General features: G+C 40.6%; 1 protein-coding gene across 3 annotated transcripts in view; it reads right to left on the bottom strand.

Moving 5' to 3' along the window:
- The window catches only part of JAKMIP2 (janus kinase and microtubule interacting protein 2), a 146,964-nt gene that overhangs the window by 34,536 nt on the left and 87,688 nt on the right, over nucleotides 1-24,740 (bottom strand). The window contains exons 2-9 of one of the 3 annotated variants that reach the window (XM_090289272.1): nucleotides 22,159-22,435; nucleotides 14,732-15,229; nucleotides 11,078-11,287; nucleotides 9,145-9,243; nucleotides 4,382-4,528; nucleotides 3,588-3,728; nucleotides 1,340-1,396; nucleotides 292-411 (exon numbers count right to left, since the gene is read on the bottom strand). In XM_090289272.1, coding sequence (XP_090145398.1) covers nucleotides 292-411; nucleotides 1,340-1,396; nucleotides 3,588-3,728; nucleotides 4,382-4,528; nucleotides 9,145-9,243; nucleotides 11,078-11,287; nucleotides 14,732-15,229; nucleotides 22,159-22,287 — 1,401 coding nt within the window. In that variant the 5' untranslated portion in view covers nucleotides 22,288-22,435. Of the gene's footprint in view, nucleotides 1-291; nucleotides 412-1,339; nucleotides 1,397-3,587; nucleotides 3,729-4,381; nucleotides 4,529-9,144; nucleotides 9,244-11,077; nucleotides 11,288-14,731; nucleotides 15,230-22,158; nucleotides 22,436-24,740 lie in introns of those variants that run through there. The other 2 variants (XM_090289271.1, XM_090289270.1) reach the window with 2 other exon arrangements.

The raw sequence follows: 24,740 nt of genomic DNA, 5'->3' as shown, positions 1-24,740 counted from the left end.
TTTTCTTCTAAGCTTGTTCCTTGGTTCATAGGTTTCCTAGATGAAGAATTTTTATTTTGAAAGAAGTCTTCAGGTTACAGAGCTGAACTTTAGAGAAGTTTCTGTAAGGGCTATATGACACAGGTGAACTATTTTCTAAGAGGTATCAAAGTGTGGTCTCAAAATGGGCCACTATTATGAGATGATTTTGTGCTGTTCCCGAGGGAGATAAGAAGTGAAATACTTTTTCTCCCCCTCAAAGGAAAGCGCTGGTGACAACATCACCAGGATGAGAGGTGTAGGAAGGCTTACTTCATCCAAGTCATCATCAGGAGTCGCTGGTGTTCGGTCTGTTCTGAACGATGCCATGGATGATGTCTCTGAGTCCAGGGAGTCTTCGTCATAGCCAATAAATGGGTCCAAAACAGGCCTCTAATGGAGGACAAGTACATATTTAGCAACACAAGAAAGACTGGGAAAAGCTGACATATCATTTAAGCACCATCACCTGGCAGACATGCAAATGCATACAGATGAGCTGGCACCTTTAATGCTTCTTTGATGAATACAAATATGGATGCAATCATAATAATTCCAATAAATGTTGGTCCCATATTATTCCATTTCTGATATTTTGGGGAGCTTAATTAATAATATTGGCTCTCTTCATAGAAACACCATAGCCTCTTTTATAGTACTTTTATATCATGATGAGTTTGCGCAACTTACTCCTCCAGTATTTAAAAATAATCAAGGGTCTCTAAAAGTCCAGGCATCTATGTAAAGAGGATCATCAGATCTTAAGTCTTATCATCTAATTCCATATCCAAATCAAATGATGTACTTGGTAAAAACAAAAACCAAACAAATAGGCAATACTTGTAATAAAATTTTGTGTTTTATTACTTCATAAGAGGCTATATAGATATTGGTGAATTGGAAATATCATTATCAATAATACTGCCCAAGTGAATAATAAGAATATATTAATCGATTATAGGGTAGGTATCAGATGCTAGTATTATTCATCGGGAGACATAAAATCACGTGTCACTTGTATGTTCCTGGAGCGTGACTCTCCACCTGGTCAGATAACCCTTTCTATGTTGAACCTCGTGGCTTCTTAACTGAGAGAAAGTCATATGCAAGTGAACCCTTTCAGGTTAAAATGCACCACACAAGCATTTCTGGACTTCTGTGAGTTGTGAAGAGAAGAGATTTTCTTTTATTAAATAAAGCCCATGGTTTGCTGAAGTTCAGGAACATGTGGTTTATCACATCTTTGCAGGGAGATTTTTGGGCACGCCTCATTTCTTTCGCTGTTTGTGGCAAAAGCCTGCCAACCCAGTTTCCTCATTACCTTAATTGGCTTGGAACTTCTTCTATGCTTTCTCCTGCGGATGAGCTTTTCTCGGTCCTGGAAAACAAATGAAAAAGACTTTGCGGACCTTGAGTTAGTACATTTCCCCCTATAGGTTTTGTAGTAGTTGTTTTGTTTTCCACAGAGTTATTTTTCCCCAGAGGCATTATTTATTTCTATTTAAAATAAGATTATATTTGGTAAATTTTAGCAACTTTTGGGTTTGATGCTTGAACATTTTCCAAGTAAGAATATTCTACAACTTTTCCTGATCATCTATGTGGATCTGAGAGCCTCACAATCAAGATGTGCACTGTGTTTCTTATCGGAATCCTTTGTTTTATGCTCGAAGATCAAGGAGCTCTGAAAATATTTACTCATATTCTTTCCAAGCACAATTCTTTAGTTTTCTCAGACCCAAAATTACTTTGTGTTGAAAAAATGTCCCTTCGCAATCTAGTAAAGCCATATTCTTTTCATTTAATCATCTGAAAGGCACAGAGAGAGCTACCTTTGGCTCTTCTTGGGTCCTTGTTCTCACCTGCAGCCTCTTAAGATGGGAGAAGAGTACCTTGGTTGAAATCATCTAGTGCAGTGATTTTCAACCGTTTTCATCTCATGGCATGCATTCACTAATTACTGAGATTCTGTAGCACACCAAAAATTATGTTTTTTTCTGCTCTGACAAAAAAAGTATGTATAATTTTGATTCATTCACACCAAACAGCTATCATTGTGCTGGCTGTTATTTTTTTTATTTGACAATCTAAGGGAAAAGAGGTCAGCGACCCTGTCTCCGTAGTCATTGCATGTTTTAAGTATTCTTGTGGCTCACTGGTTGAAAATCGCTGATCTAGTGACTATTTAGGAGCAGAGGTGGGTGGCAGAGTACTCATTGGGATTTTCTGGGAAACTCAAAGAATATTTAGAAATAATGACTTTGTGACTCATACTTGTGAATAGAGATATCCTGAAAATCTGGTTCATCTACTAAGTACTTCAGATATTTACCGTACAAATTTAAAGGTAGATACAATAAGGGATACCTATGCCTCTTTGAGAGTCTAGTGGACATGCCTTAACATGTCAAAATTCTGTAAGAAACATTTAGTTCAAACTCAGGATCCCTAAACTTCAGCAAATTCCTGGACTCATGATTGTGTGAGATTTGTGTGTTATGAAGGGTGTGGAAGTGAAGAGGGAGGTGCAGCACTTTGAAGGCCACATTTGGTAATCGGTTTAAGCCAGGGGTGTTAATCTTTTCTATTTCTCACCTTTATATGTAAAAATGTTTTAATCATGCAACATCAATATATCTGAAACTTTTTTAAAAATTATGCTTAGATTACCCTCCTAATAAAGTATGTGCATTATAACATATACTCAACATAGAAAGTTTTAAAAGGGTGAACCACAAATAATTATAAACAAAAGTTATATTGTTTTCTTTCCTCGTTGGCGATAAATCACCTTCTTCCCCCTACTCTGGAGACTATTACCTAAATCCCCCATCACTAGTTCCTTAACTTTCTAGGTCTGGGCTTGCTCCAGAAGTGAGAGTGACCAGAGGTATTATTCACAGTATAAAGACAGAGAGGCAAAGGGGAACCCCAAAGGCACAAAAGGTCTTAATCCACAACTGTTGGTAACACAGACTTTAGCCAGAAGAAAACGGGAGTACTAACTGCTCTACCTGTTTCACCAGGTTCTGAAGTCACGGTCAGAAGAGCTAGACTGCAGTTTCAGCTCTCTTGTGACTTAGGATATTGTTGTGTAATCAACAAATATTTATTAAACTGCAACTATGTGCTAGATAGGCACCGAATTAGGTGTTTGGAAACAAGAAGCATATAGTTCTGCTACTGTAGGTGAAATATTTAATCACTGAGTCTCAGAATCTTGATACTGGAAGGCAATCATAAGATACACCCACACGACCTACCTACTCACATTACAATGCAGTTGAAAGTTTAATGTTCTTTGCAACTACTATTTGTGTTACCAGATTAGTTAACAAATTAATTTATCATAATAACTGATAATTGTATTATAATTGAAAAGGTGTAAATTAATTTAATGATACAAAGTATTTTTGGAATAGAGTCTCTTAAACTTGTTTACATATTGAACATATGAACTTGGGCCTTTGGGGCTAATTCAAAATTATTAAGTGCTTCCAGTGTGAGTTGATGTCTTGGTTACTTGTTCGTGGGAATAGCCTAGCATTCATAGACTGATCGAGACCTACCCTGGTGAGCTCATCAATAATGTTCTGTTGCTCAATGACTTGAAGTTTTAGAAACTCTGTCTCCTGTTCTTCATTAGCTTGATCAAGATCATTCAGAGATTTTAATTTCTTCAGGGGTGGATGAGTTGTTATTTTTTCTCTCTGGATTGGAAAAGAAGAATGTACAGGTGGAGACTTTAAAAATCTCAAACTTTAGCAGTCAACATAAAATATTGGCAGAAAGTTTCTGAGGCTCTAGCTAAATCTGAAAACTGCCCAGCTTCAATACACACACATCCCAACTAAAACTCTCAAATACAATACATTTTTTTCTGCTGGAGTGAGTTGGAATCATTGGGAATGCCGGATAGCAGTACTGAAAGCCTGTTAAGGAGTGCATTAGCATATGACGTAACCACACACAATACAAAAGATGGCATCTATTCCCAGCTATCATGAAAGTTCTTAGAAGATGAGGGATACCCACTGTACAGCTCTGTAAAGAGCACTTTAGAGGAATTCTTGGAAGGAGCTGCCTGCTGCTGAGAACTATGCTGGAAGCTTGCTTCTCTATTTTGGATCTTTTGGAGAGTGCACATTCCTGGAAGCACTCCTGCTGTTCTGCAAATTTAGAAGCTCCGCAAAACCCAGAGCCAGTAACCTTTCAAGGTTCTTTGCTTACATAAGGAAAAATCCAAACTTTCATACATAGCATTGTATTTAAAAAAAAAAAATCCTGAGAAAGAGCAATAAGTCAGGTGATTGGTGTAACATAAGAAAGGAAGCCGCAGTATTGCAGAGTCTGTGACACCCACCATTTCTGAGTTTTCCTTGGTAACGGCTTTCAGTTTCTCCTCCATGCGTTGCAAAGACAGCATGAGTTCATCGTTTCTCTTGGCGAGGCACTTGTTCCTTTCCAGAAGAGGTTTACATTGTTTTTCAGTTTCCCGCACGCGTTTTAACTGAGAAGACACAAGTTACAGTTTCCTCAAAGGGCTCTTCATCAAATTCTTCATAGCCCTCCAACAGCTGGTTATGTTAAAGGAGGTGCTCCTGAGAACCTGCTTTGGGGAGGCTCGGGAAGAGCAACTGTGCTCCTTGTCCCACTCAACTCCTCCAGCCCAGTCCCCCGCACTGCTCAGGCCCAGTCGCATCCTGCCCCCGCCGCCACACGCACGTCCCCACGTCTCAGCTCAGGCCCAGTCGCATCCTGCCCCCGCCGCCACATGCACGTCCCCACGTCTCAGCTCAGTCCCAATCGCCCCCTCCACGTGCGCCTGCACACACACACACACACAGCTCAGGCCCAATCCCTTCCCTGTGCGTGGACACACACACACACACACACACACACACACACACACACACACACACACACACACACAGCTCAGGCCCAATCCCTTCCCTGTGCGCGGACACACACACACACACACACACACACACACACACACAGCTCAGGCCCAATTGCCCCCTGCCTCCCCGCCCCAAGCCCCCACGGCCCCATTGGCTCAAAGACATAAAGCACCTCATGGGATTCATAGAGTCTCTTCAGTGGCACAACCAGGGCCCAAATCCAAACCTGGTTGTCCCCAGAGCTCATTCTTTCCATCAGAAATATTGCCACGCCTCCTGACTCACACTAAAGCTGTTTATTTTAAAGACTGTTTTATGGAGGAAGAGCAAAACAAAACATACCTCTGAAACTCTATTGATATTTGTGTTTAAGTAAACAATTAATTCTCACCAAGCCTTGGAAAACTATGGTTGTTTTGTTACCTACCCACAGTTCTCAGGTTTGCCTACTTAGTTTAAGGCAGAGTTTTTCAGCCTCTGCAGACCACACATCTGGGGCCAGACTTTTCTTCTGTTCTGTGTATTGTATGATGTTTAGCAGCACCCCTGGCTTCTGCCCCCTAGATGCCAGATATTGCCAAAATTGTCTCTAGTTGAAAAACACTGATCTATGTTTATAAATGTTGACATAGGATAACCATTAACAATCCCTCCTTTTACTCTCAAAACTCTCCCATTTGGATGACATATGTTAGGGTCACCCTATTCATAAGGAGTTTCCATGTTCAAGTTCCCATGATTGCTTCATTCATGTCACGCTAATGGTTCTGAATGTGAGTATGTACTGGGGGAGCGGATACCAAAATAAGGAAAGTGGAGGGGTGTATCAGAAATATCTGGAAAGCCTGCTTAAAGTACTCACTCCTGTTTATAAGAACCTACTATTTGGGGGATTGCTGGGGTAGGAGACATAGCTATCTATAAGTATTATAAAAAGTTCTTGTGGTTCTAAAACAGTATTCTCCAACTCTATCCTAACTGCCATTTGAAAACTCCCGTTTTATATCAAGGGCCAAAACTGAATTTATATTTCATAAATAATCTCATTTAATCCTCAGTTTTGAGCTTTAGTACCTAAAGCACTAATATTAAATATTGAGCACATATAAGGACAATAAACTATTCCCCTAGGTTCACTATGTTAACCTGTGCTTCTTTTCTGGAGGTTAATGACAAGTGTTTAAAAATTTTATATTTACCTGTATATGCTATTTATAGAAAGTGCACATCAACACAAAGAAAAGGAAATATCTGTAATTCTAACGTAGCATACATCAATAACCACAGTTCCATAGTACCCAACAAAATGGTTCTTTTAAAAGACATACTTTAAATACAACAGAGAAAGGGTGAACATTATGTATTTTCACAAAAGCACTGAAGAAAAAGACTGATATAGTTTGATTAATATCAGGCAAAAATGTTATGTAAAGTATTATTAGAGATAAAAAATTCATAATGACAAAAGGGCCAATACACTAAAAATATATAATAAATCTTAATTTATATATACCTAGTACCATTTTATATTTATATATATATATATATAAATTGATAGAAGTAAGAAAGAAAATGGACAAATCTGTGAGAAGAACAAGCAAAAACATCACTAAGAAAATAGAAGATTTAAAATAAGATTATTAATAAACTTGACACAATACAATTCTAATAATTGCAGATATGACTTCTTTTCATGTGAACATAGGATATTTCTAAAATTGACCATATGCTGGAGTCATAAAGCAAATCTCAACAAAATTCTAAAGGAATGAAATAATACAAAGTGTGTTCTGTGACTGTAGTAGAATTAAGGTAGAAATCAATAACAAAAAGATAACTCAAAAATCTCAAATGTTTGGAAATTAAGCCAAAACCTTCTAAGTCATCTCAAATTTTAAAGAAGAAATTATATTAGAAAAGATGTGAATTAAATAGCAATACATTATGACATTAAAAAAACAGGATAAAGCTAAAGCCATGCTTAGAAAAACACTCATGACATAAAATGCATGTATTTGAAACAAGGAAAGGCTGAAGTAACTTCTTTATACCAACAGCCACCACTAAGAAGGTAAAATATGGAAAACAAAAATAAAAAAGCAATTTGGAGGAAACAAATATTATTCAGTAGAGGAAATGCCAAAAATATTAATACCCTCAGAGAGATAAAAGATAATATAGCATTAGTGAAACAAGAATGGGAGGCTATAAAAAAGGAGACCATACCAAGGGGAAAAAAAATGAACTAAAACATAAAAAATTTAAAAGGCAACTAACCTAGGAAATACAATATCCAAAACAAACAGGAATTACAGAAAGAGAGACCAGAGAAAATGATGGAATGGAAGTCAACAAAAGAATTCAAGAAAATTTCCCAGGATGAAAAGATACAAGTTTCCAAATTAGAAAGGCCACTGAATGCATAGCACAATCAATATTTTTTCATCCCATATATATAAAGAAAAAACCCATGCACACCAAGTCATATTCTTGTGAAATTCCAGAATTCTGGGGACAAATAGAAGATTCTGCATGCAGGTCACGTACAATAAAACAAGAATCAGATGGCTTTGGATTTCTCAATAGCAACACCAGAAGCAGGAGAAAAAAAAAACAAAAAAAAAAACAAGCAATGCAGCTACATCTTCAACATTCCTCTACATTTAGCCAAACAATTAATCAAATATGAAGAAAGAATGAAGATATTTTTAGACACTCCAGAACTCTAAAACTTTATATCCCATGCAGTCTTGTAGAAGAAACTAATGAATGTCGAGTTTCACCAAAACAAGAGAGTAAATCAAGAAAAGGGAAGAGCTGGAGGAAAGAAAGAGGAGAGACTTGAAAATAAATTCAAGGTGGAATGGTGAAGGTAGATCCCAGGTTAATAATTGTGCACCAGGTTTAGAGGACAATAGTCCAGATGGAAGCAGTGTTCCCAAGAGAGCCATGATGAGGGCTGCTTTCCTTCAAATACCTGCTGCCTTTTTAATGGAGGACGTAATGCCTAGTGACTTGGCCATTACCTATACCTGGTGTTACCTATATGTGACCTATCTTGACCATACACTAATTAATTGAGCTTCTGCTTTCCTCTGCATGTTCTACAATCTAGATCAATGGAAGATATGTAGCATATATGCTTCTAGTCAATGTATCTCAGTAGTTAGTGAGTATCAAAATCACTGTAGGGCTTGTTAAAGCACAGATTGTTGGGCCCTAACCCTAGAGATCCTACTTAGTAGGTCTGGACTGAGACCTTAGAATTTCTTACAAAGAAAAATAAATGTAAAATATAAGCAGGATATTTTAAACACAAATAGCCAAAAGATGGTTTGGAAAAGTTCCTAATGTTAATAAGAAAATGAAGACAGTACGATATGAGTAAAATAAAAAGAATAAAACACACAGGATACCCCAAAAGCCAATAGATATTTGAAAAGTTATGCAACCTCACTTTTAAGAAGAAAAATAAAAATGGAAATCACAATAAAAATATACCACACACCCATCAAAATGATTAAAATGAACAATTATCTTTGTGTTTTGGCAAAGATGTGGACAAATGACAACTCTCATACATGGCTGGTGGGAATGTAAATCCTTGTAACAACTATGGAAAATTGTTTAGTTTTCTACACTATCTGAAGCTAACTATATGCATACTTTCTGATCCAGCAATTCTGCTCCTTGGTATGTTACTCCCAGAAATGAACACATTTTTCTCACCAAAGACATGTAGCAGGCACCATTAACAACAACATACGTGTTTATTAACAATAGAAGAATCAGAAAATTTTGGTGTATTAATTGAATACTAGAGTACAAAAATGAATGAATACTATATGCAATGCAATGGATGACTCTCACAAATGTAATGCTGGGCCACACACACACAAAAGGCACAAAAGAGTCAATATTGTATAATTCCATTGACAACTAATTTTTAAAATGGTGATAGACATCTGTTATGATAGAAGTCAGTATAGTAGCTAACTTTAGAAGGGTGATGATTGGAAGGGATCACAGAAGAGGAGGTCTGAGATACTGGTAATCTTCCATTTACTCGTCTGGGTGGGGTTATACGGGTATATCACTTTGGGCATATTGATTGAGCTGTACCTTTATTTGTGTGCTTTTCTCTTTTGTTATACATCTATAACATCACATATACTTCTATAACATAATGCTCCACAAAAAAATAAAATAAAACATTAGAACTTACCAATTCATTTCGTTCATCTCCAAGCAAGGTATTCCTGTCTTCTAATTTTCTTATAGTGGCATTCAATTCAGCTATTCTCTTTTGATTTCTTCGCAAATCCTACACATTGAAGTTAAAATGGATACTTAGTCAACAACACTTTTCACAAAGTTTTGGAATACAGTTCTTAACAGTAATAGGCTTATGTCCTTTCATCTGGTTTACAGGTGAGAGTAAAATGTTCTCTCATTCAGAGAAGAGCAAATACTTACACCTTTTAAACCCCCAATATTTACCACTTGGGTTTAAGACTAAGTCTAGTTGAAATTGTAGGTGGATTTTATGTGGCATCTACTCCCTGGAGCCCTGACTCCTGGCACAGGGAAATATTTGGACCAGTTTATTAAATCTGTGAGCTGTGAGACCACAGACATGTTATGATTATGTGAGGCTCAAGAAACACCCTTGTGTCATGGCTACACGTTGCTTCCCACAGCTTAAACAGATGCCTGGCTATGAAACTTATTCAAAGAAGGGATATAACACCAGGAAGAGATGGGATTTGTAAATTCCTGCATATTCCTGGAGAAGAAGGTCAAAGTGAGAAGGCTGGTGTCTGACCTTCATGTATAAAAGGAATATTTTGCCCAGAGCAATTTGCTTGCCAACTGGCATTAATTGTCATAGATCACCTTACACACAGCAGCCATGGCTTAATTCCATTCTGTGGAGTCCACAGGACCATTATTATCATATACTTGCAATTCCATTATCATCTTACATTTTGCTAGTGCTGTATTGTTGACAAGGCAGTTTCACATATATTATATCCCTAGATCACAATATCCTAGAGGATTCAACAGAACAGGTAAGACTCAAGGAGGTCATAACTTGTTCAAGATCTTGCGGCTAGTATCAATAGTTAATATGCATTAAAAGCTAATTGTGTGTCAGACTTCAATATTTCACATACCATATCTTCTAAATCTCAGACAAGCCTATGGAGTACCACTATTGTCTCTCTTTTACAGATGAAGAAGCTCAGAGCAGTGGAATGATTTGCCTAAAGTCACACTGTAAATGGCAGATCCAGGATTTGGACTAAAGGGTCTGACTCTAGAGTCCATTATCTTGACAATTATGCTACATGGTATGCAGGGTAATAGTCAGTGAAAGAACTAAGATTTCCATCTGCTAAACCCTAGAACTAAAGTTTACATCTGCTAAGTCCTAGTTCCACAGTCTTGCCACCACCTATGGGGATAAAGATATCCTAAATATCAACTCATAAATTATCCATTACTTGGTTCTAAGTACCACTTTGGAACCTGTCTCTGTTCCTAAATAATTCATTTTCATCTTTTTAACAGCTAAGTAATTTGAAAGGTATAAGGTATGAAAGTCCACTGTATATAAGCTGATTTCTATTGCTGCACTTCTGAGAATAATTTCTTATATAAAATGATGAAACCCCACAGAACTAAATGGCAAGTTCAATCAGACTAGAAGCATTCAGAGGATGATATAAATGCTTTAGCGTTTTATAGTTACACATTTCGTCCCCTGGAGATGACAACCATCTTTACCAACGTCCAACCCAATTGTTTACACAAGGAAAAATTACCAGTCTTGGCAAGAGGCAAAGCCTTTTCATCTAATTTATGATTCTTTATCATAGGCTAAAGTTTGGATAGATTTCAATGGCTAGAACACTTCTGTGAAGGATTTTAAATGATCTATAATTCTCTTGTGATCTGCTAATGCAGCATATACCAACCACATTGTTGTCTATGAGTTTAGAAAGCCTTGTTCCCAAGATAGTAGCTGGTTTTCTAGTGGAAATAGAATTGATTTCTTTGTAGTCAACAGGAAAAGAGCTTAAGTGAAAAGCAAAACTTGGGAGCTAAATAAAAGATGACTCCTGTGCTATCAAGTTCAATGTGGACAGACTTACAGGACTGCTGCAGAGCTCAGAGCCGTCTCCTGCTCTCCCCGGAATCTCCCGCTTCGGACTGCTCATGTTACACTCTGCCTCCTTGACCAGAAAGAGCTGCTCATCCAAAGCCTCCTTCTGCAGTTGGAGTTTCTGTACATAGCCTGTCTGAGTCTCCAGTTCCTTTTCCAGGGAAAAGATGATCCTGTCCTTGGCTTTGATTTCATCCATCTGAATTAAACAACACCCAGGACATGTTACTTAACCATGCTGTGAAGAAATGCATTTTTACAATGGCATGAGTTGAACTTCTTTTGGTGATTGCCATGGAAAAAAGTCAATGCTGTGTAATGAAGGGCTAGCCTAGCCTAATCAGATATCAAAGAGAGGAATTTCTTTTCTCTCTAGTGTATTCTGTGTAGGTGCTGTGACTCAATATATTGTTTGAAATGGTCTGAGTTGGTTAAATATGGAAAGAAAAGATTCACTTTAAAATGGGCCATTAGTTTTAATAAAGGCAGATACAAAATATTCCACTACCATGTCTCCTGGAACAATTTTTGACATTACCTCCTCTTTGGAGGAATAGCCTTTGGCTTCAGTTCAAATGGCAGTAGCCACTAGGAGTAGGGCGTTTGTAGCTAAAGAAGCTGCCGACTTCCCAGGGGCCTAGTCATTTCCAAAGGCCAATATGTTTGCATTCAGGCTGCGAATCGGGAGTGAGGCCCTTCTGTGTCCATCTCATCTAGCTCTTTCCATTCCTATCTATGTTTCAGAGCAGCCAATTTACCCTTCCTGTCAGAAAGCCATGGTGGGAACAAGAATAGGGATGGAAAATACCGGGTTACAGCAGCACTATTTTCCCTCCTGCACCTGTGGGATATATTTATTGAACCCAACACTCACTTCTGCTAAGCCAGAAATATTTCTTAACAAAAGGCCTTTAAGCATTTGATACCAATTATTCAGTGTTCCATTGGACTGAAATGTTTTGGCCATTCCTGGATGAGGGCAGGTGAAGTGAATGTCTGTAGATAATTTTTGAAGGAAGCATGGCTATCAGGTAAAACCTTTCTTCTCACTTCATTATTGTCTATGTGAATATTCAAATTTGAGGTAGAGAAAAGACATTTACTACAAGCAACATTATATTCTTTTCTTTATAAAGAAGTCTCCTTATAATTACAAGTCACTTTGTATAAATCTTTCTTTGCTGTGTTCCGTGGAGAAAAAAAAGACGAAAACTGTGTTATGCAGTCATGTATTTTCCACATGCAAATATCTGTGAGCTGTTGCCTCTAAGTCACATGATGAAATTTTAAGTCCATTTTGGGTGGCAATTGGGCTAAATTCTGTAATATCATTTGGTAACTTGGTGAGGGATTAAACACTGTCCTGTTAATTTGGGAATAAAAGCACTGTCTTTAATCTCTATCTGCTTGTAGAATATCAACTCCAATGTTATTCTTAACTGAGTAGCACATTCATTTGTCAGTCTGTCAGCATGGCATTATTTACAGTTTACCATAGTTCCAGATATGCATGTTCCTGGCTAGTCTTGATGCGTCCTACCCAACTAAATTTTCTGGGAAATCATACCCTTACTGCTCATATAATCATCCTCATCATCCGCATCATCACAACTGAAATTTATTAAACTTTCACCACAGTTATGGCACTAAACTCAGAGCTTTACATACCTTATCTCATTTTTATTAACAATCCTTCTATGTAGATTTTGTTATCACCATTTTAGAGATGATGACTGAAGACTCAAAGGGTTATATTGGTCATAGTCATATGGCTAATTGGTGAAGCCTAATTTTAAACTCAGTCTTCTGTTTAGGGCCCATTCTATTGGCTTCTATGCTCTACTGACTCCAGGATTGTTTCTAGCATTTCTCCAAGTGGTTTTCTACAGGATATATCAGTAATTAGGGTCGAGAGGCTCTATTATACAGAGGTTATAAGGATGGACTGTGGACTCTGAATACCAAAATCTTCCACAGTTCTTTTCTTAGACGGGAATTGAAAACACACACACACACACACACACACACACACACACACACACACACACACAAACATCTCAGAATTCACAAGGGAAATTTTCTTGACAGAAGTGCCCCCATTTCTTTCCCTTTCAGTTCCAAAAATGGAGCTTGGGGTGAGAGTAGGAACAGGATAAGAAGAAAGTAAAAATGAAAAGTGCATCTGTATGTTTGAAAATGTTTACCACGTTATTTGGTTTGCACCCAATTTTTGAACCATTCTTTAGGCAGCTTAGATTTTATATTGTTATTAAGAGGGATTTCACCTCTATTTCAGCAATATGCTGGGGAAAGGAAGTCACAGAACAAAACTACACATCAACAAGTGGATGTACTTGTAGATTTTACACTGAAAACCATCAACAAACAAAAATATTTAATGTAAAGCATCCTTTTCATTTACCTACCTGCTGACTCCAGAGTTCATAGGTCTGATTCTTTTCTCATCAGCCATTGTTGTTTCAAGAACCAAAGGCAGGGCAGAGACCAGTATTGCTACACTGTGTTTGGTTTCTTTTGTCAACCAGTGCAATAGAATGAATTGCAGATAAAGAATTTGAAAAGGGACAAAGGCAACATTTTATAGTCACAGTGTATTGCAGTACAAAGAAAATTACACGTGTTTAGTTTTTAAAATGTTCTATGATAACCACTTTTTACTTAAAATTGAAATCCTAGAGATAGAATCCAAGGAATATTATTAGAATTCTTAGAAAATAATTGCTTAGAATTAGCAGACATAAGAGGGAAAGTGTAATTTTCCTAAGAAATAATTGTTCTTAGAGAAGTATAAAGTACATTCTAATGGGTGATGGTTCATTTGATAAGATATAACCAATATTAAGCATTCTGTGTATAGACATGTAAACATTCTCCTAAAATAATTAGACAAGGTCATTCTAGGATATTAATGCTTTTACACAATAGTGATACTTGTTTTATTTTAGACATAGTGAGAGACAGATGGCTTTGGGCATACTTTTTTTTTAAAAAAACTGAAATCTATAGGGGTTGAAGTAAGTCTTTGAACTTGATAATAGCATACTTAGGAATATGCTACTTAGGAATGACATCCAATTGAAAAATTATAATGACCCCTACTTATTTGGGGGGAAAATCTATTTTTAAAATGACTGGTAATTTTATAGTTCTATTTATTGCTTTCAGACAGGTTCCCAGAAAGCAGAAAGGTGAGCCCCGCAGGATGTCCCAGTAGCTACCCCTCTCAGACACCTTGAAAGCCACAGAAACTTTCCTCACCCCTGTAAAAACCCTATTACATTTCTATAAATAGAGAGCACACGAAAGCATGCTCATTTCTGATAAGCTCATAATTTGGAATACTGTTATAGACATCCAAGAAAACAGGAGTTATTGAATAGGTACTTTCCATGTATATTGGGCTGGATGAATCCAGTTTTAATGAGAAAAGTGATCCAAAAACTTTTACACTTTCTGACTCTGTCTGCCTGCCTACCTACCTGCTTATTGATCTATCTTATATTTTGGATAGAACACAAAACAAAAGGTGGGCATATAATCCACTTGTGAGAAACACCTGCAAAAGCAAACCCATGGCCCTCTGAGCCTGGGAAAGAGAATGCTTCTGCACTGGATTACTAACCAGCCTCCGAATATCCCGCTCGGACTCCCACTTGATCTTGGAGATGGCTTCCTGGTGGGACTGATGCTCACTCCTCAGGTCCCCGGCCTTGATTTTATCCGCTTGGATCATATTACTTAAAGCCTCATCCACCTGCTTCTTGGCAGTTTTCAGGTCCGCAATTTCCTGGAGGAGCTTAAGGCGCTCCACATCAAACAGTTTCCGGGCCTCCTCCCGGGCCTCAATGGTGAGCGCTGTCCTTACTTTGTCGCTGCTGCCGTCCCGGAGGGCACACAGAGCCGACTTGAGCCTCTGGATCTCCCCATCCCGCACCTTCACTGTCCTAGACATTTCCTGCTCATGCTGCTTGATGAGATTCTCCCTCACGGCCTGCAGCTCCTTCATCTTCTCCTCGTGGAGCTTGGCTTTGAGTTCAGTCACTAGGACCGTGTGCTTGCGCTGTTCCAGCTCACGAATCCTTTTGGCTTCTTGAGTCTTTTCTCTTTCAATCTTAGATACCTAGAGGCAGAAAGGTGAAAGGATAAAAGAAATGAGTCTCAAAGGATAGGGGTGCTTCTACCAGGCCCCTATGATCTCTTAAGTCCTATCTCTTTTCAAATTCCAGCTGGGAATATAGTGTGTAAAAGGAGAAAATACCTAAGGATGCTTACATTCCTTTGTTCTGACAAGTATTTGATGAGCCAGGGCCTTCCTAGTCAATGTGTTGTCTGCAGACAAGTAGCACAGGTATCACCCAGAAGCTTGTCAGAAGTGCAGAATCTGGGGCTCCATCCCAGATCTATGAACCAGAATGTACATTTTACCAAATCCCCAGATGATTGATCAACACAGTGAAATTAGGAAGTGGTGCCATAATGGTTTTCACCGTGGTAGAGAGGAGTTCAAACAGACCACCTAGACGGCTTTTTGGACGATGCGTCTCTAGCTAGGTCCAACTGATAAATGTGGGTGTCTCAAGATAGTGCCTAGTTCTTTATGACCAGACTAATAAATTGCAGCAACTGAAGCCTGAGAAAGCTTCATGCCTCCTGTTCTACTGTCTCCTTCCCCCACCTCATCTCTGCTGCTTATATTTGTTCCTCTTTGTCATGTGTATGTATGTACACACACACACACACACACACACAAACACACACACACACACTGGAAACAGGGAAGAATCAGGCAGCCCCAGGAGTAATATCTAGTTGAATGAGATTCAGTCTCTTCCATTTTTAGAATTGGAAGGTTTCATAAAATAATTAAGAGGCTTTTCAGCTGAAAAATGTTAAGCTCCAAACTCCTTATTGAAACCACTGTACTGATAACGCAAAGTGTCTGAGTTTTTACTTACCTTCACAGTTTATCTACCTGCAGCTAGGACTGATTTTTCTAAGTCCAGATGATATTTTATGAACATTTTATTTTAAAGACATAGCAATTATCCTCATGCTGGTTATTCCGAAAGAACTCAGGGCCCATGGAGACTTGGCAAAACAAGCAGCCAGGCATCCTCAAACACCCGTCCTTCGATCTTGCCTCCAGCTTAGACCAAGGTCCCTTTCCGGATGCCTCTTATCTCACATGCTCCAGAGCTGGAGTGTCCAACACGGTGGCCACTGGCCACACTGAGCACTTGGAATATTTTAACTTGGAAGCCGCTTGGACAATGTGCAGACAGAAGGAATGGCGTGTGGGCTGGGACAGGGCAAGATCAGGCTTTGAACAATACAGCTCCCAAATCCCTTCACTGAGAGGCTTTATGACAAAAATAATCAGTAAGGGCATTTAATCCCTCATGAAGGAAATTTATGACTTCCTTACACAGGCCTCACACGTATTTTCCTCTTCTGTCTGAGTCTAGTCTGGCCTTCACAAAATGCCAGTGTAAATTCTGCCAAGATCAAGACAGCTGTGATATGAGTGCTCCTGTGACCTCAGAAATCTAGGATTAGAAATTGGGCAGTCCCAACAAAGGTCAGGAGGGTTGGGAGGTTATCAAGGCAAGACAAGCTAACAAAAGCTTCAGTTTGGATTATCTGCATCTGATCTTGCTGGAGGTCTAAACTCACGGTAGGCTGGTGCGGGTTGTCATGGGCGCGAAGTAAGTCTCAAACTGGAGAGGCAAAGGGGCGAAAGTGGCAGGTCACTTCTACGGGAAATTTTATACAACCTGGGGAAGCACAAAGGATTCCAGTTTTTCATTTCTTGATTCTAGCTACTTAGGGTTCTTGAAAACAAAACTAAATATACAAAAAGCCAGTAATACTGCACCCCAAATGTGGGCCCTGCGCCCAGAGGCCCCAAAGCACTCACTGAGGACAGAGAAGACTGCTGGATTTCTGAGGGTGCCCTAGCAGCACAGAGCACGGTGGAGTAAGGTTTCATCATTACCTACATCACCGCCTCGGAGAGGCTAGGTTCCTGTATTGGCTCCTCCACTTGCGTCACTGGTAGCAAATGAGTTAAAGGGTTTGAACTCCATCTCTTCCTCAATGAAATCAGAATAGGAATCTCAGCTCTTTGTCCCAGGCTCACCGTGGGGACTGTGAAGATGCTGTGCAGTCTCTGGAGGGCTATTCCCAAGGTGGAAACTCCTGTTTGGAGCTGCCTCCTCCTAGGCCCTGCACTCCAGCCTGCTGCTCTCTGCCACTGAGCCTTCATCTGCTGCAGCCACGGCTGCCCCTGAGGCAGACTGGGAAGCCCCAGGGGTCGTGGGGCTGGATTTCACACCCCACAGCAATCCCTGGTGTGCTCACAAACCTTGGCAGTGGATCATGGCCTCCCAGCGTCCAATGCAAGACGGCCAGAGGAAAATACTGCAGCTCAATGCTCAGGGTGCTGATCCAAGGACAAGACAGAACTGCATGGACGCCCTCTCTCCCCCAGAGCCAGGGGTTTCCCACCTAAGTAAATACTATGCCAGGCCTTATGTCATGGCGCGTTGGGATCGTGAAAATGCATTTGGCAAGTAGTCCTGTGCACCTCCTCCAGGCCAGGGAGCACTATAAGCACCATGACAGCTGACTTAGGAGATCTGACTTAGGGGAGCTTTAGCAGATATGGTCTCTTATCCACAGAAACTCATGTGGTATTGTGGGGTGGGGGGGTGGTGGCAGGCAATAAACAAGCAAATAAACAAACAAGGTACCTGCAGCCAGTACAGAGTTCTGTGATAAAAATCTAGCAAGTAGGGGAACAGCATTATCTAGACTCGGTGGTCAGGGAGGTATGACAACTGAAGAGTTATTCGGTGGAAGAGGAGCTAGAGCAGACAGGTACCTTTCCTGACGAATCCCTGCTGTTATGCGAGGCCCTTAGCTTTTCTGCCGCATCCAGCCCACTCATTTTACAAATGCGAAGATGCAGGCCCGGGAAGGACACAGTTGTCCGGCACAAAGGTCGCACATTGTGCCCTTCCTCTCTACCGCAGAGCCGCCTTAGGTCTGCCCTCTAGCCCTCATGCCTGGAGAGCAGTGAAAATGACCTACTTCTCTGACTGTTTATTCCTAGGAGTACTTGGCAAATCTTTTAGATGAGTTCTACTCACTGGAAGTTGACTGTGTCCAATATTCGTGTTTTGTTTCCCTGCGGTGGGAACTCACACATCTATGGGGGAAGGATATGTGCATGCTCCCACTGGTTCCTTCATTTCAAATTTGTGTAATAGCAGAAAAACAGTTCTAACATTCTCTTGTTCTCTAAGGCTTTCAGGTTTCTCTGGACCTCCACATTTTTAAGAGCATGGGCTTTGCAGGACATGGAGACAACCTAAGTGTCCATTGAAGGATGAATGAAGAAAATGTAGTATCTACATGCAATGGAATATTATTTAGGCATAAAAAGGAGGAAATTCTGCAATTTGTGACAACACAGATGAACCTTAAGGGCATAATGTTAAGTGAAATAAGTCAAACAGAGGAAGATGCATATTGTAGACTCTCATATATATGTGGAATCTAAAAACACAAATTTGTCAAAAGAAAGATCAGATTTGTGGTTGCCAGAGGCAGGAGGTAGGGGGTGAGGGAAATGGGTGAAGTGGTCAAAAGACACAATTTTCAGTTATGATAAATATGTCCTGGGGATGTAATGAACACCATATGACTCTAGTTAATAGTACTGTATTATGTATTTGAAAGTTGCAAAGATAGATCTTAAAAGTTCCCAGTATAAGAAAAGAATTAACTGTGAGGTGGTGAATGTGAACTTATTGTGGTGATCATTTTGTAATATATGCATATATCAAATCACTATGTTGTACAACTTAAATTTATACGATATTATATGTAAATTACATCTCAATAAAATGGGGGGGGGACATATCAAATAAGACATAGACTTTGGTGAATAGGGGAGGGGAGTTGAGAAACCAGCTCTGCCACTTACTAGCATACAACTCTGGGTGGACTGTTTTACCTCACTGAGCCTCAGTTTCCTCATCTATAAAGTGGGCATAACAACAGTGCTCACCTCAGAAGGTGGTAGTGAGGAGGAAATGCCATAATGAATGAAAATACCTAACATGCTTGACATAAACTAACTGCTCAAGAACACACACATACACACATATACATACGTACACATGCGCACACACACACGCACACATGCACACACACACCCTTATGGAGTAGACACCGCCATTCTCCCTTTTGGCAGATGAGCAAAGGGAAACACTGCAGGGTTTCATGACCTGCTCAGGGTCACTCTCGTGCTAGGTGAAAGAGCTGGAATTGTGCCAGGAGAAAATGCATTTACTACAGTGTGACAGATAGTAAACATTCAGTGAAGTGTAGCTACTTCTGTTATCAGCCCAAAGCATTTATGACTCTGCTCTCTACACAGTGTGCTCTGTAAATGTCAGTGGGATGATTTGTCTTTCTGGGAAAATGAGCAATGCTCCATCGCCACAAAGCTCTTCCCTCTCTAACGAGTCTATTCCCCAGGAGCCAAATGGGCATTTTATCATCACAGTCTCGGAACCAAACCGAGAGCCTGCATCCACATCTTGGCCTTGTTCATATTCTCTCTCTTAAAGCCTAGGCCTTGGAAACACAATCCTATTTATTTTAATAAAACTGCTTTATGACTTGTTTGCCCTCTAAATTCCCTTTGTTCTTCAGGGAAGGCTGCTGACAGGCGGTATGGCTTTGCTTTTTGCCCCTGTGCTGGGACTGTAATTAACTGCCACGGAGAGGGAGACAGGGGGGCAGCCTGTAGGGGAGAGATAGAGCAGTGCTTTTATTCAGGATGCTGCCTTCCAGTCTCTTGTCAGAAGAAGGGCACAGTATGCTGACCTTTCCAACTTAGACTCCAGTGCCAGGTCCTGGATGAACAGATAGCCTTGTCCAGGCTCAGGTTATCCCTCTTATAGGACTTGAATGTGTAGAACACTGGCAGTGGTGGGGTCCTGGGGGCCACTGCCTCTGCCTCCTTGGAATCTCCTGAGTTTGTCCTCTGTGGATCAGTGGCAGCTTCTGCCTATGAATGTAGTCTGTCACCCAGTTGTTACTACAATGAAAGGAGGCTGGTCTCTGGAAAGCTTACGTTGCCCCAGGGAAAGTGAAAGCCAATGAAATGCTCATAGACTGTGAGGCTGGGGAGGAATCTTAGAGTGGATGGAGCATTTGTCAAGACAAAGCTCGAGAGCCACCTGAGAGGAGACTTTCTGGACTGTTTGTTGGAATTGTAAATCCTGGTCCTCGCCCCACCTATTTCATCAGGATCCTTCAAATGTCCAGGGGGTCTCAATTTTTAATAAGTTCCCCCAGGTTATTCTAAGGCACGTTGATGCTTGAGAGACACAGACATGGAGAAGTAGATTCAGTCATTTGAATTACAGATCAAGACACTGAGACACCCAAATTTGTGCCCAAGGAGAGACCAAAAAAAAAGCTTTGGTCTTCTAACACAAAATTTTTTTTTAAAAAACAACATCGTGTTCCTTTTACTTTCATAGAAACTAAAAGATTTCCTTCACAAATTTTACACTGGAGTCTGTTTATTCAATGTTAAGGTTTTGCTGAGACAGGAGGCAAAAGGCTCTGGGTGGCCTAATATTTATTAGATTTTGGGGAAAGTAGTTAATTAAAATTGAATAATAATGTCAAGGAAGAAGAGGTAGAAAGAAGAGGTAGGTAAAATAGAAGAAGAGTATTTGTTGGTTTGTGATCTATAGTTTGATCAAAAACATTTTCTACTATACAAAGAATTATGTAGATAAGACAACTTAGTGATGACACGGCTGTGTCTGGTGTACGGGGAGCAGACATGTCTTGATGCATGTTGGATATTTCAAAATGTTTTCCTGTCCATGACCCCGTTTGACATCCACGTAGCCCTGGTGAGAAAGTGTTCGCAAATCCATTTATGAAATTCAGAGAAGTAAAGAGATTCTCCTAAGTCTAATTAGTAACCAACTCAGTGAAGAACATATTAGAAATAATATTCTATTACCATTTTTGAGAGTTTACTATGTGCCAGGCAGCTCTGAGCATTTGACACGAATTTTCTCACTGAATCCACATAACTACCTTATGTACGCGTCTACCCTAAACCTTATCACAGCTCTGCGAGGTAGTACAGTTACTGATGAAGAAACTGAGGCGTAAGGAATAAATCATCTTTCATTCATTCCTCAACTCAACCAAAAAACATATGTTGAGCTTTTCAAGTCTGTTTTCATAGAGATTGCACTTGACTGGGGAGAGATAAGCACATAAATAAATAAGTATATAATTTTCTAAGAGACAAATCAAGACTAGCCAGGCTGTGGGGAGTACCTGGGCATGTTCTGTATTAGTCTGTGGTTGGAGGAATGACTACAGCTGACACACGAAGGAGGTGAGGACAGAGCGTGGAGCTGGCTGGGGACGAACGAGAGCAAAGGCCCTCAATGAGCTTGGCATCGCTCTTGATTCTTCCAAGAGGCTGCAGCAGAATGATAAGGGAGGGGTGGGGGGTGGGAGCTGAGTCAGAGAGAGCTGCAGGAATGTCCTGGAGTGGTAGGAAAACCACTTTGCTTCTGAGAGGCAGAGGAAGCCATTGAAGGGTTTTGAGTGACATGATGTGATGCATTTTAGAAAGATTGCTCACAATGCCACTTTGGGAATAACCTCTCAAGGATGAAGGTGGAACCTGCCAAAGTCAATGACTAGTAAGTGTGGAGGGGAGGTTTGCTGGGGTGGCAGTGGGGGGCATTGTCACCATTTGTATTCTCTGGTTTCCTGAACCAGGCTTTCTGTGGAGACCAAGATCAGTCTCGTGATCCTGTTATTGTCACCTTCTGTGTATCCTGTGCTCAAATCCCTCCTGCTACACACAAGAAAATCTCCGCACATACAGAAAGGCAACCAGCAGAAAGGAGCCACCGAGGGGGCCGGAGGCAGAGCTGGGCCGGAGGCAGCGGAGCCCGTCTGCAGACCATGGCAGCACGGGGCCTCACTCACCTTGGACTTCTCCTGATGCAGCTCTATCTGGATGTCTGTGAGCTTGGTCCTGAGGTCTTCATTGGCAGCTTGAAGGGCAACAATGAGCGCCTCGGGCTTCTCGCCCTTATTGCGCCCTTTCTTGGACATTGTTCCTTACTAAATGGAGTCTGTTGCTTTTTAATGCCTTTCACACGGGCGCTGCCATGGTACTGTTTCTTATCCCGGAGCGCGATGTTTCAGCATCTACTGCGTGGTGCTCCTCGGTAAGGTCTCCTCAGCCGCTGCCCTGGACACCCTGGGAAGAGACAGCAGTTACTGCGGCGGCCAGGACCTGGGCTAGCGCCAGTCACTCTCAGCTGGCGGCCTGCGAGAGCCTCCTCCTGAGGGCTCCTGTCTCCAGTCTCCTGCCCAGTCCACACAGGAGTCTCCAGTGCGTATCAGGGGGCCTGTCTGACTAGGTCCATGCCCTGCTTAAAATCCTCCAAGACCCGGGAGTTTTTCTTTCACACCTCAGAGCTCTCTTTAAGCCTCAACCTGCCCATTCTCCCGCCGCGTCTCCTCCATTTCACTCACATAACATTAGCCATAAGGAATGCCTTTGAATTCGCTGATTCTTTCTCTCTTCCCATAAGGACTTCTATTCTCTCCACTTCCCCCATCCTCTGCCCAGCTCCCTCACATGGTCCCCCCTCCCTCCATAGCCCGTTCTCACACCCAGCCACACACACTGTCACTAGACTAACTTCTAGGACTCCTTCAGTTCTCTGCTTCTACATCGGTTCCTCCTGGAAACACTCCTAGGTTCTTCCACGCCCTTATTGTTTAACTGCGGCTACCACATGAAACTGTAAAGTTGGGAGAGCAGGAATGTGCTGTTCTTATGGACAACATGCTTCTCAGAACCCATTGTAAGGCCTGGTGCAGACCAGGTACTTAATTAGTATTTGTGTAAGGAAGTCACCTGTGTAAGGACCTTATGATCACCCCATAAAGAGCTCCAGCTTTAAGAAAATCTGACATATAAAAACCTAGAATTATAGAACGAATAAATTGTGAGAAGTGAGGATTAATTATACTGGGTTAATTATACTTATTCATTCAATCAATATTGTTAGAGTTCTATATGCTGTGCTCGGTACAATATGTTGAAATTAAAAATAAGTTAGCTTCAAGGAAAAAAAAGAAAACCCTCACAAAACCTCCCTCTCCTATCTATCAACACCATCATCATCATCATCACTACCACCATCTATTTGATAACTGTCTTTAAAAAATAAGCCAGTTGTTTCAGAAGTTTAAGTAAGACTTCTGAGTAAGGAAGGCTCCCCGAAGAAGGCTGCATTGGCCTTGAACTTGAGGAGTGAGTAGGATGTTAACAGGAGAAACAGGTAAAGTATCCTGACTGAAAGAAACGGCTGGTGCTGCGCTACAACAAATAGGAAGCACAGTAACTGTTCGCTGGTAAAAATGGGGGCTGATTAACTACAACTCAGGATATGGTTGGTGGGTTGTTGGAAAGGTTGCCTGGAAATGACAAATTGTGGGAGACCTGGAATGCCAATATTAGAATTTTGGAATCCTTTTTTTTCCCAATAAGCAATGGGCACTCTGTTGAAATTCTTGGCATCACTGTGGCATGGGTATTCTGGTGGCAGAGTGGGGAGAGAATGGAGGTAGGGAGCCTGCCCACTGAACTTGCTAAGGTGGAGGTTAATGAATGAAGGCTTAAGCAGGAGAGTAGCAAGAAGAGAGAGAAAAGAAGGATGTGTCTTGATTTACAAATTCTTAAATGCTTCATCAGAATAAGGAGGTTAGAAAATTTTCAATACTAAGTTGTCAAAGTCGATGGGAAAAACATGACAACATACTAGAACAAGTTTGCCATGCAACCTTTCAGAAAATTGAATATTGCATGCATGGATGCGCCTCAGTCCAGGACTAAGAGGAAATCCTACTGATCATGCAGATGTTCCAGCAGCTGCTTCTCCCTCAGGACCCCTGGTATTCAGCCTTGAGGACCATGCTGGGATCCTGGGCTTTCTGTTACCCACCCCATGAGTGAAGGACCATGCTTTTTGGATGTTTCCCTCAGGAAAGGGGAAAGGGGAAGGTTAGGAGATAGGGAGAGTAAGTTTGTCTCCAATAGTCATGAAACTCTCCACCACTATTCCACGCTACATTAGATGCTGGAGTTGTCCTTCATGCTTGTTTTGCAAGTGATGCCGAATCATTAAAGTATATGCCTGGGAGACTTCTAAAAGTCACTGTTCTTTTTGCTTTTAGAATTTAAATGAACTCAACAAGCATTATTGAAAAATTGTATAACAGAAATCATATGGTACTTGTCTTTCTCTGACTGGCTTATTTCACTTAGCATAATGTTCTCCAGATCCATCCATGCTGTCACAAAAGGCAAGATTTCCTTCTTTTTTATGGCTGTACAGTATTCCATTATGTAAATGTAACCACAGCTTTTTTATCCACTCATCTACTGATGAACACTTGAGGTGCTTCCAAATCTTGGCTACTGTAAATAATGTTGCAATGAACAGAGACAGACTTATAGAGACAGGCTGACAGCTGTTGGGGGAAAGTTTGGG

Source organism: Furipterus horrens, unplaced genomic scaffold (assembly GCF_987537825.1).
Source record: "Furipterus horrens unplaced genomic scaffold, mFurHor1.1.pri manual_scaffold_10, whole genome shotgun sequence".
In the NCBI taxonomy this organism is placed as follows: Eukaryota; Metazoa; Chordata; class Mammalia; order Chiroptera; family Furipteridae; genus Furipterus; species Furipterus horrens.
This window is presented reverse-complemented; position numbering and strand designations above follow the sequence as displayed.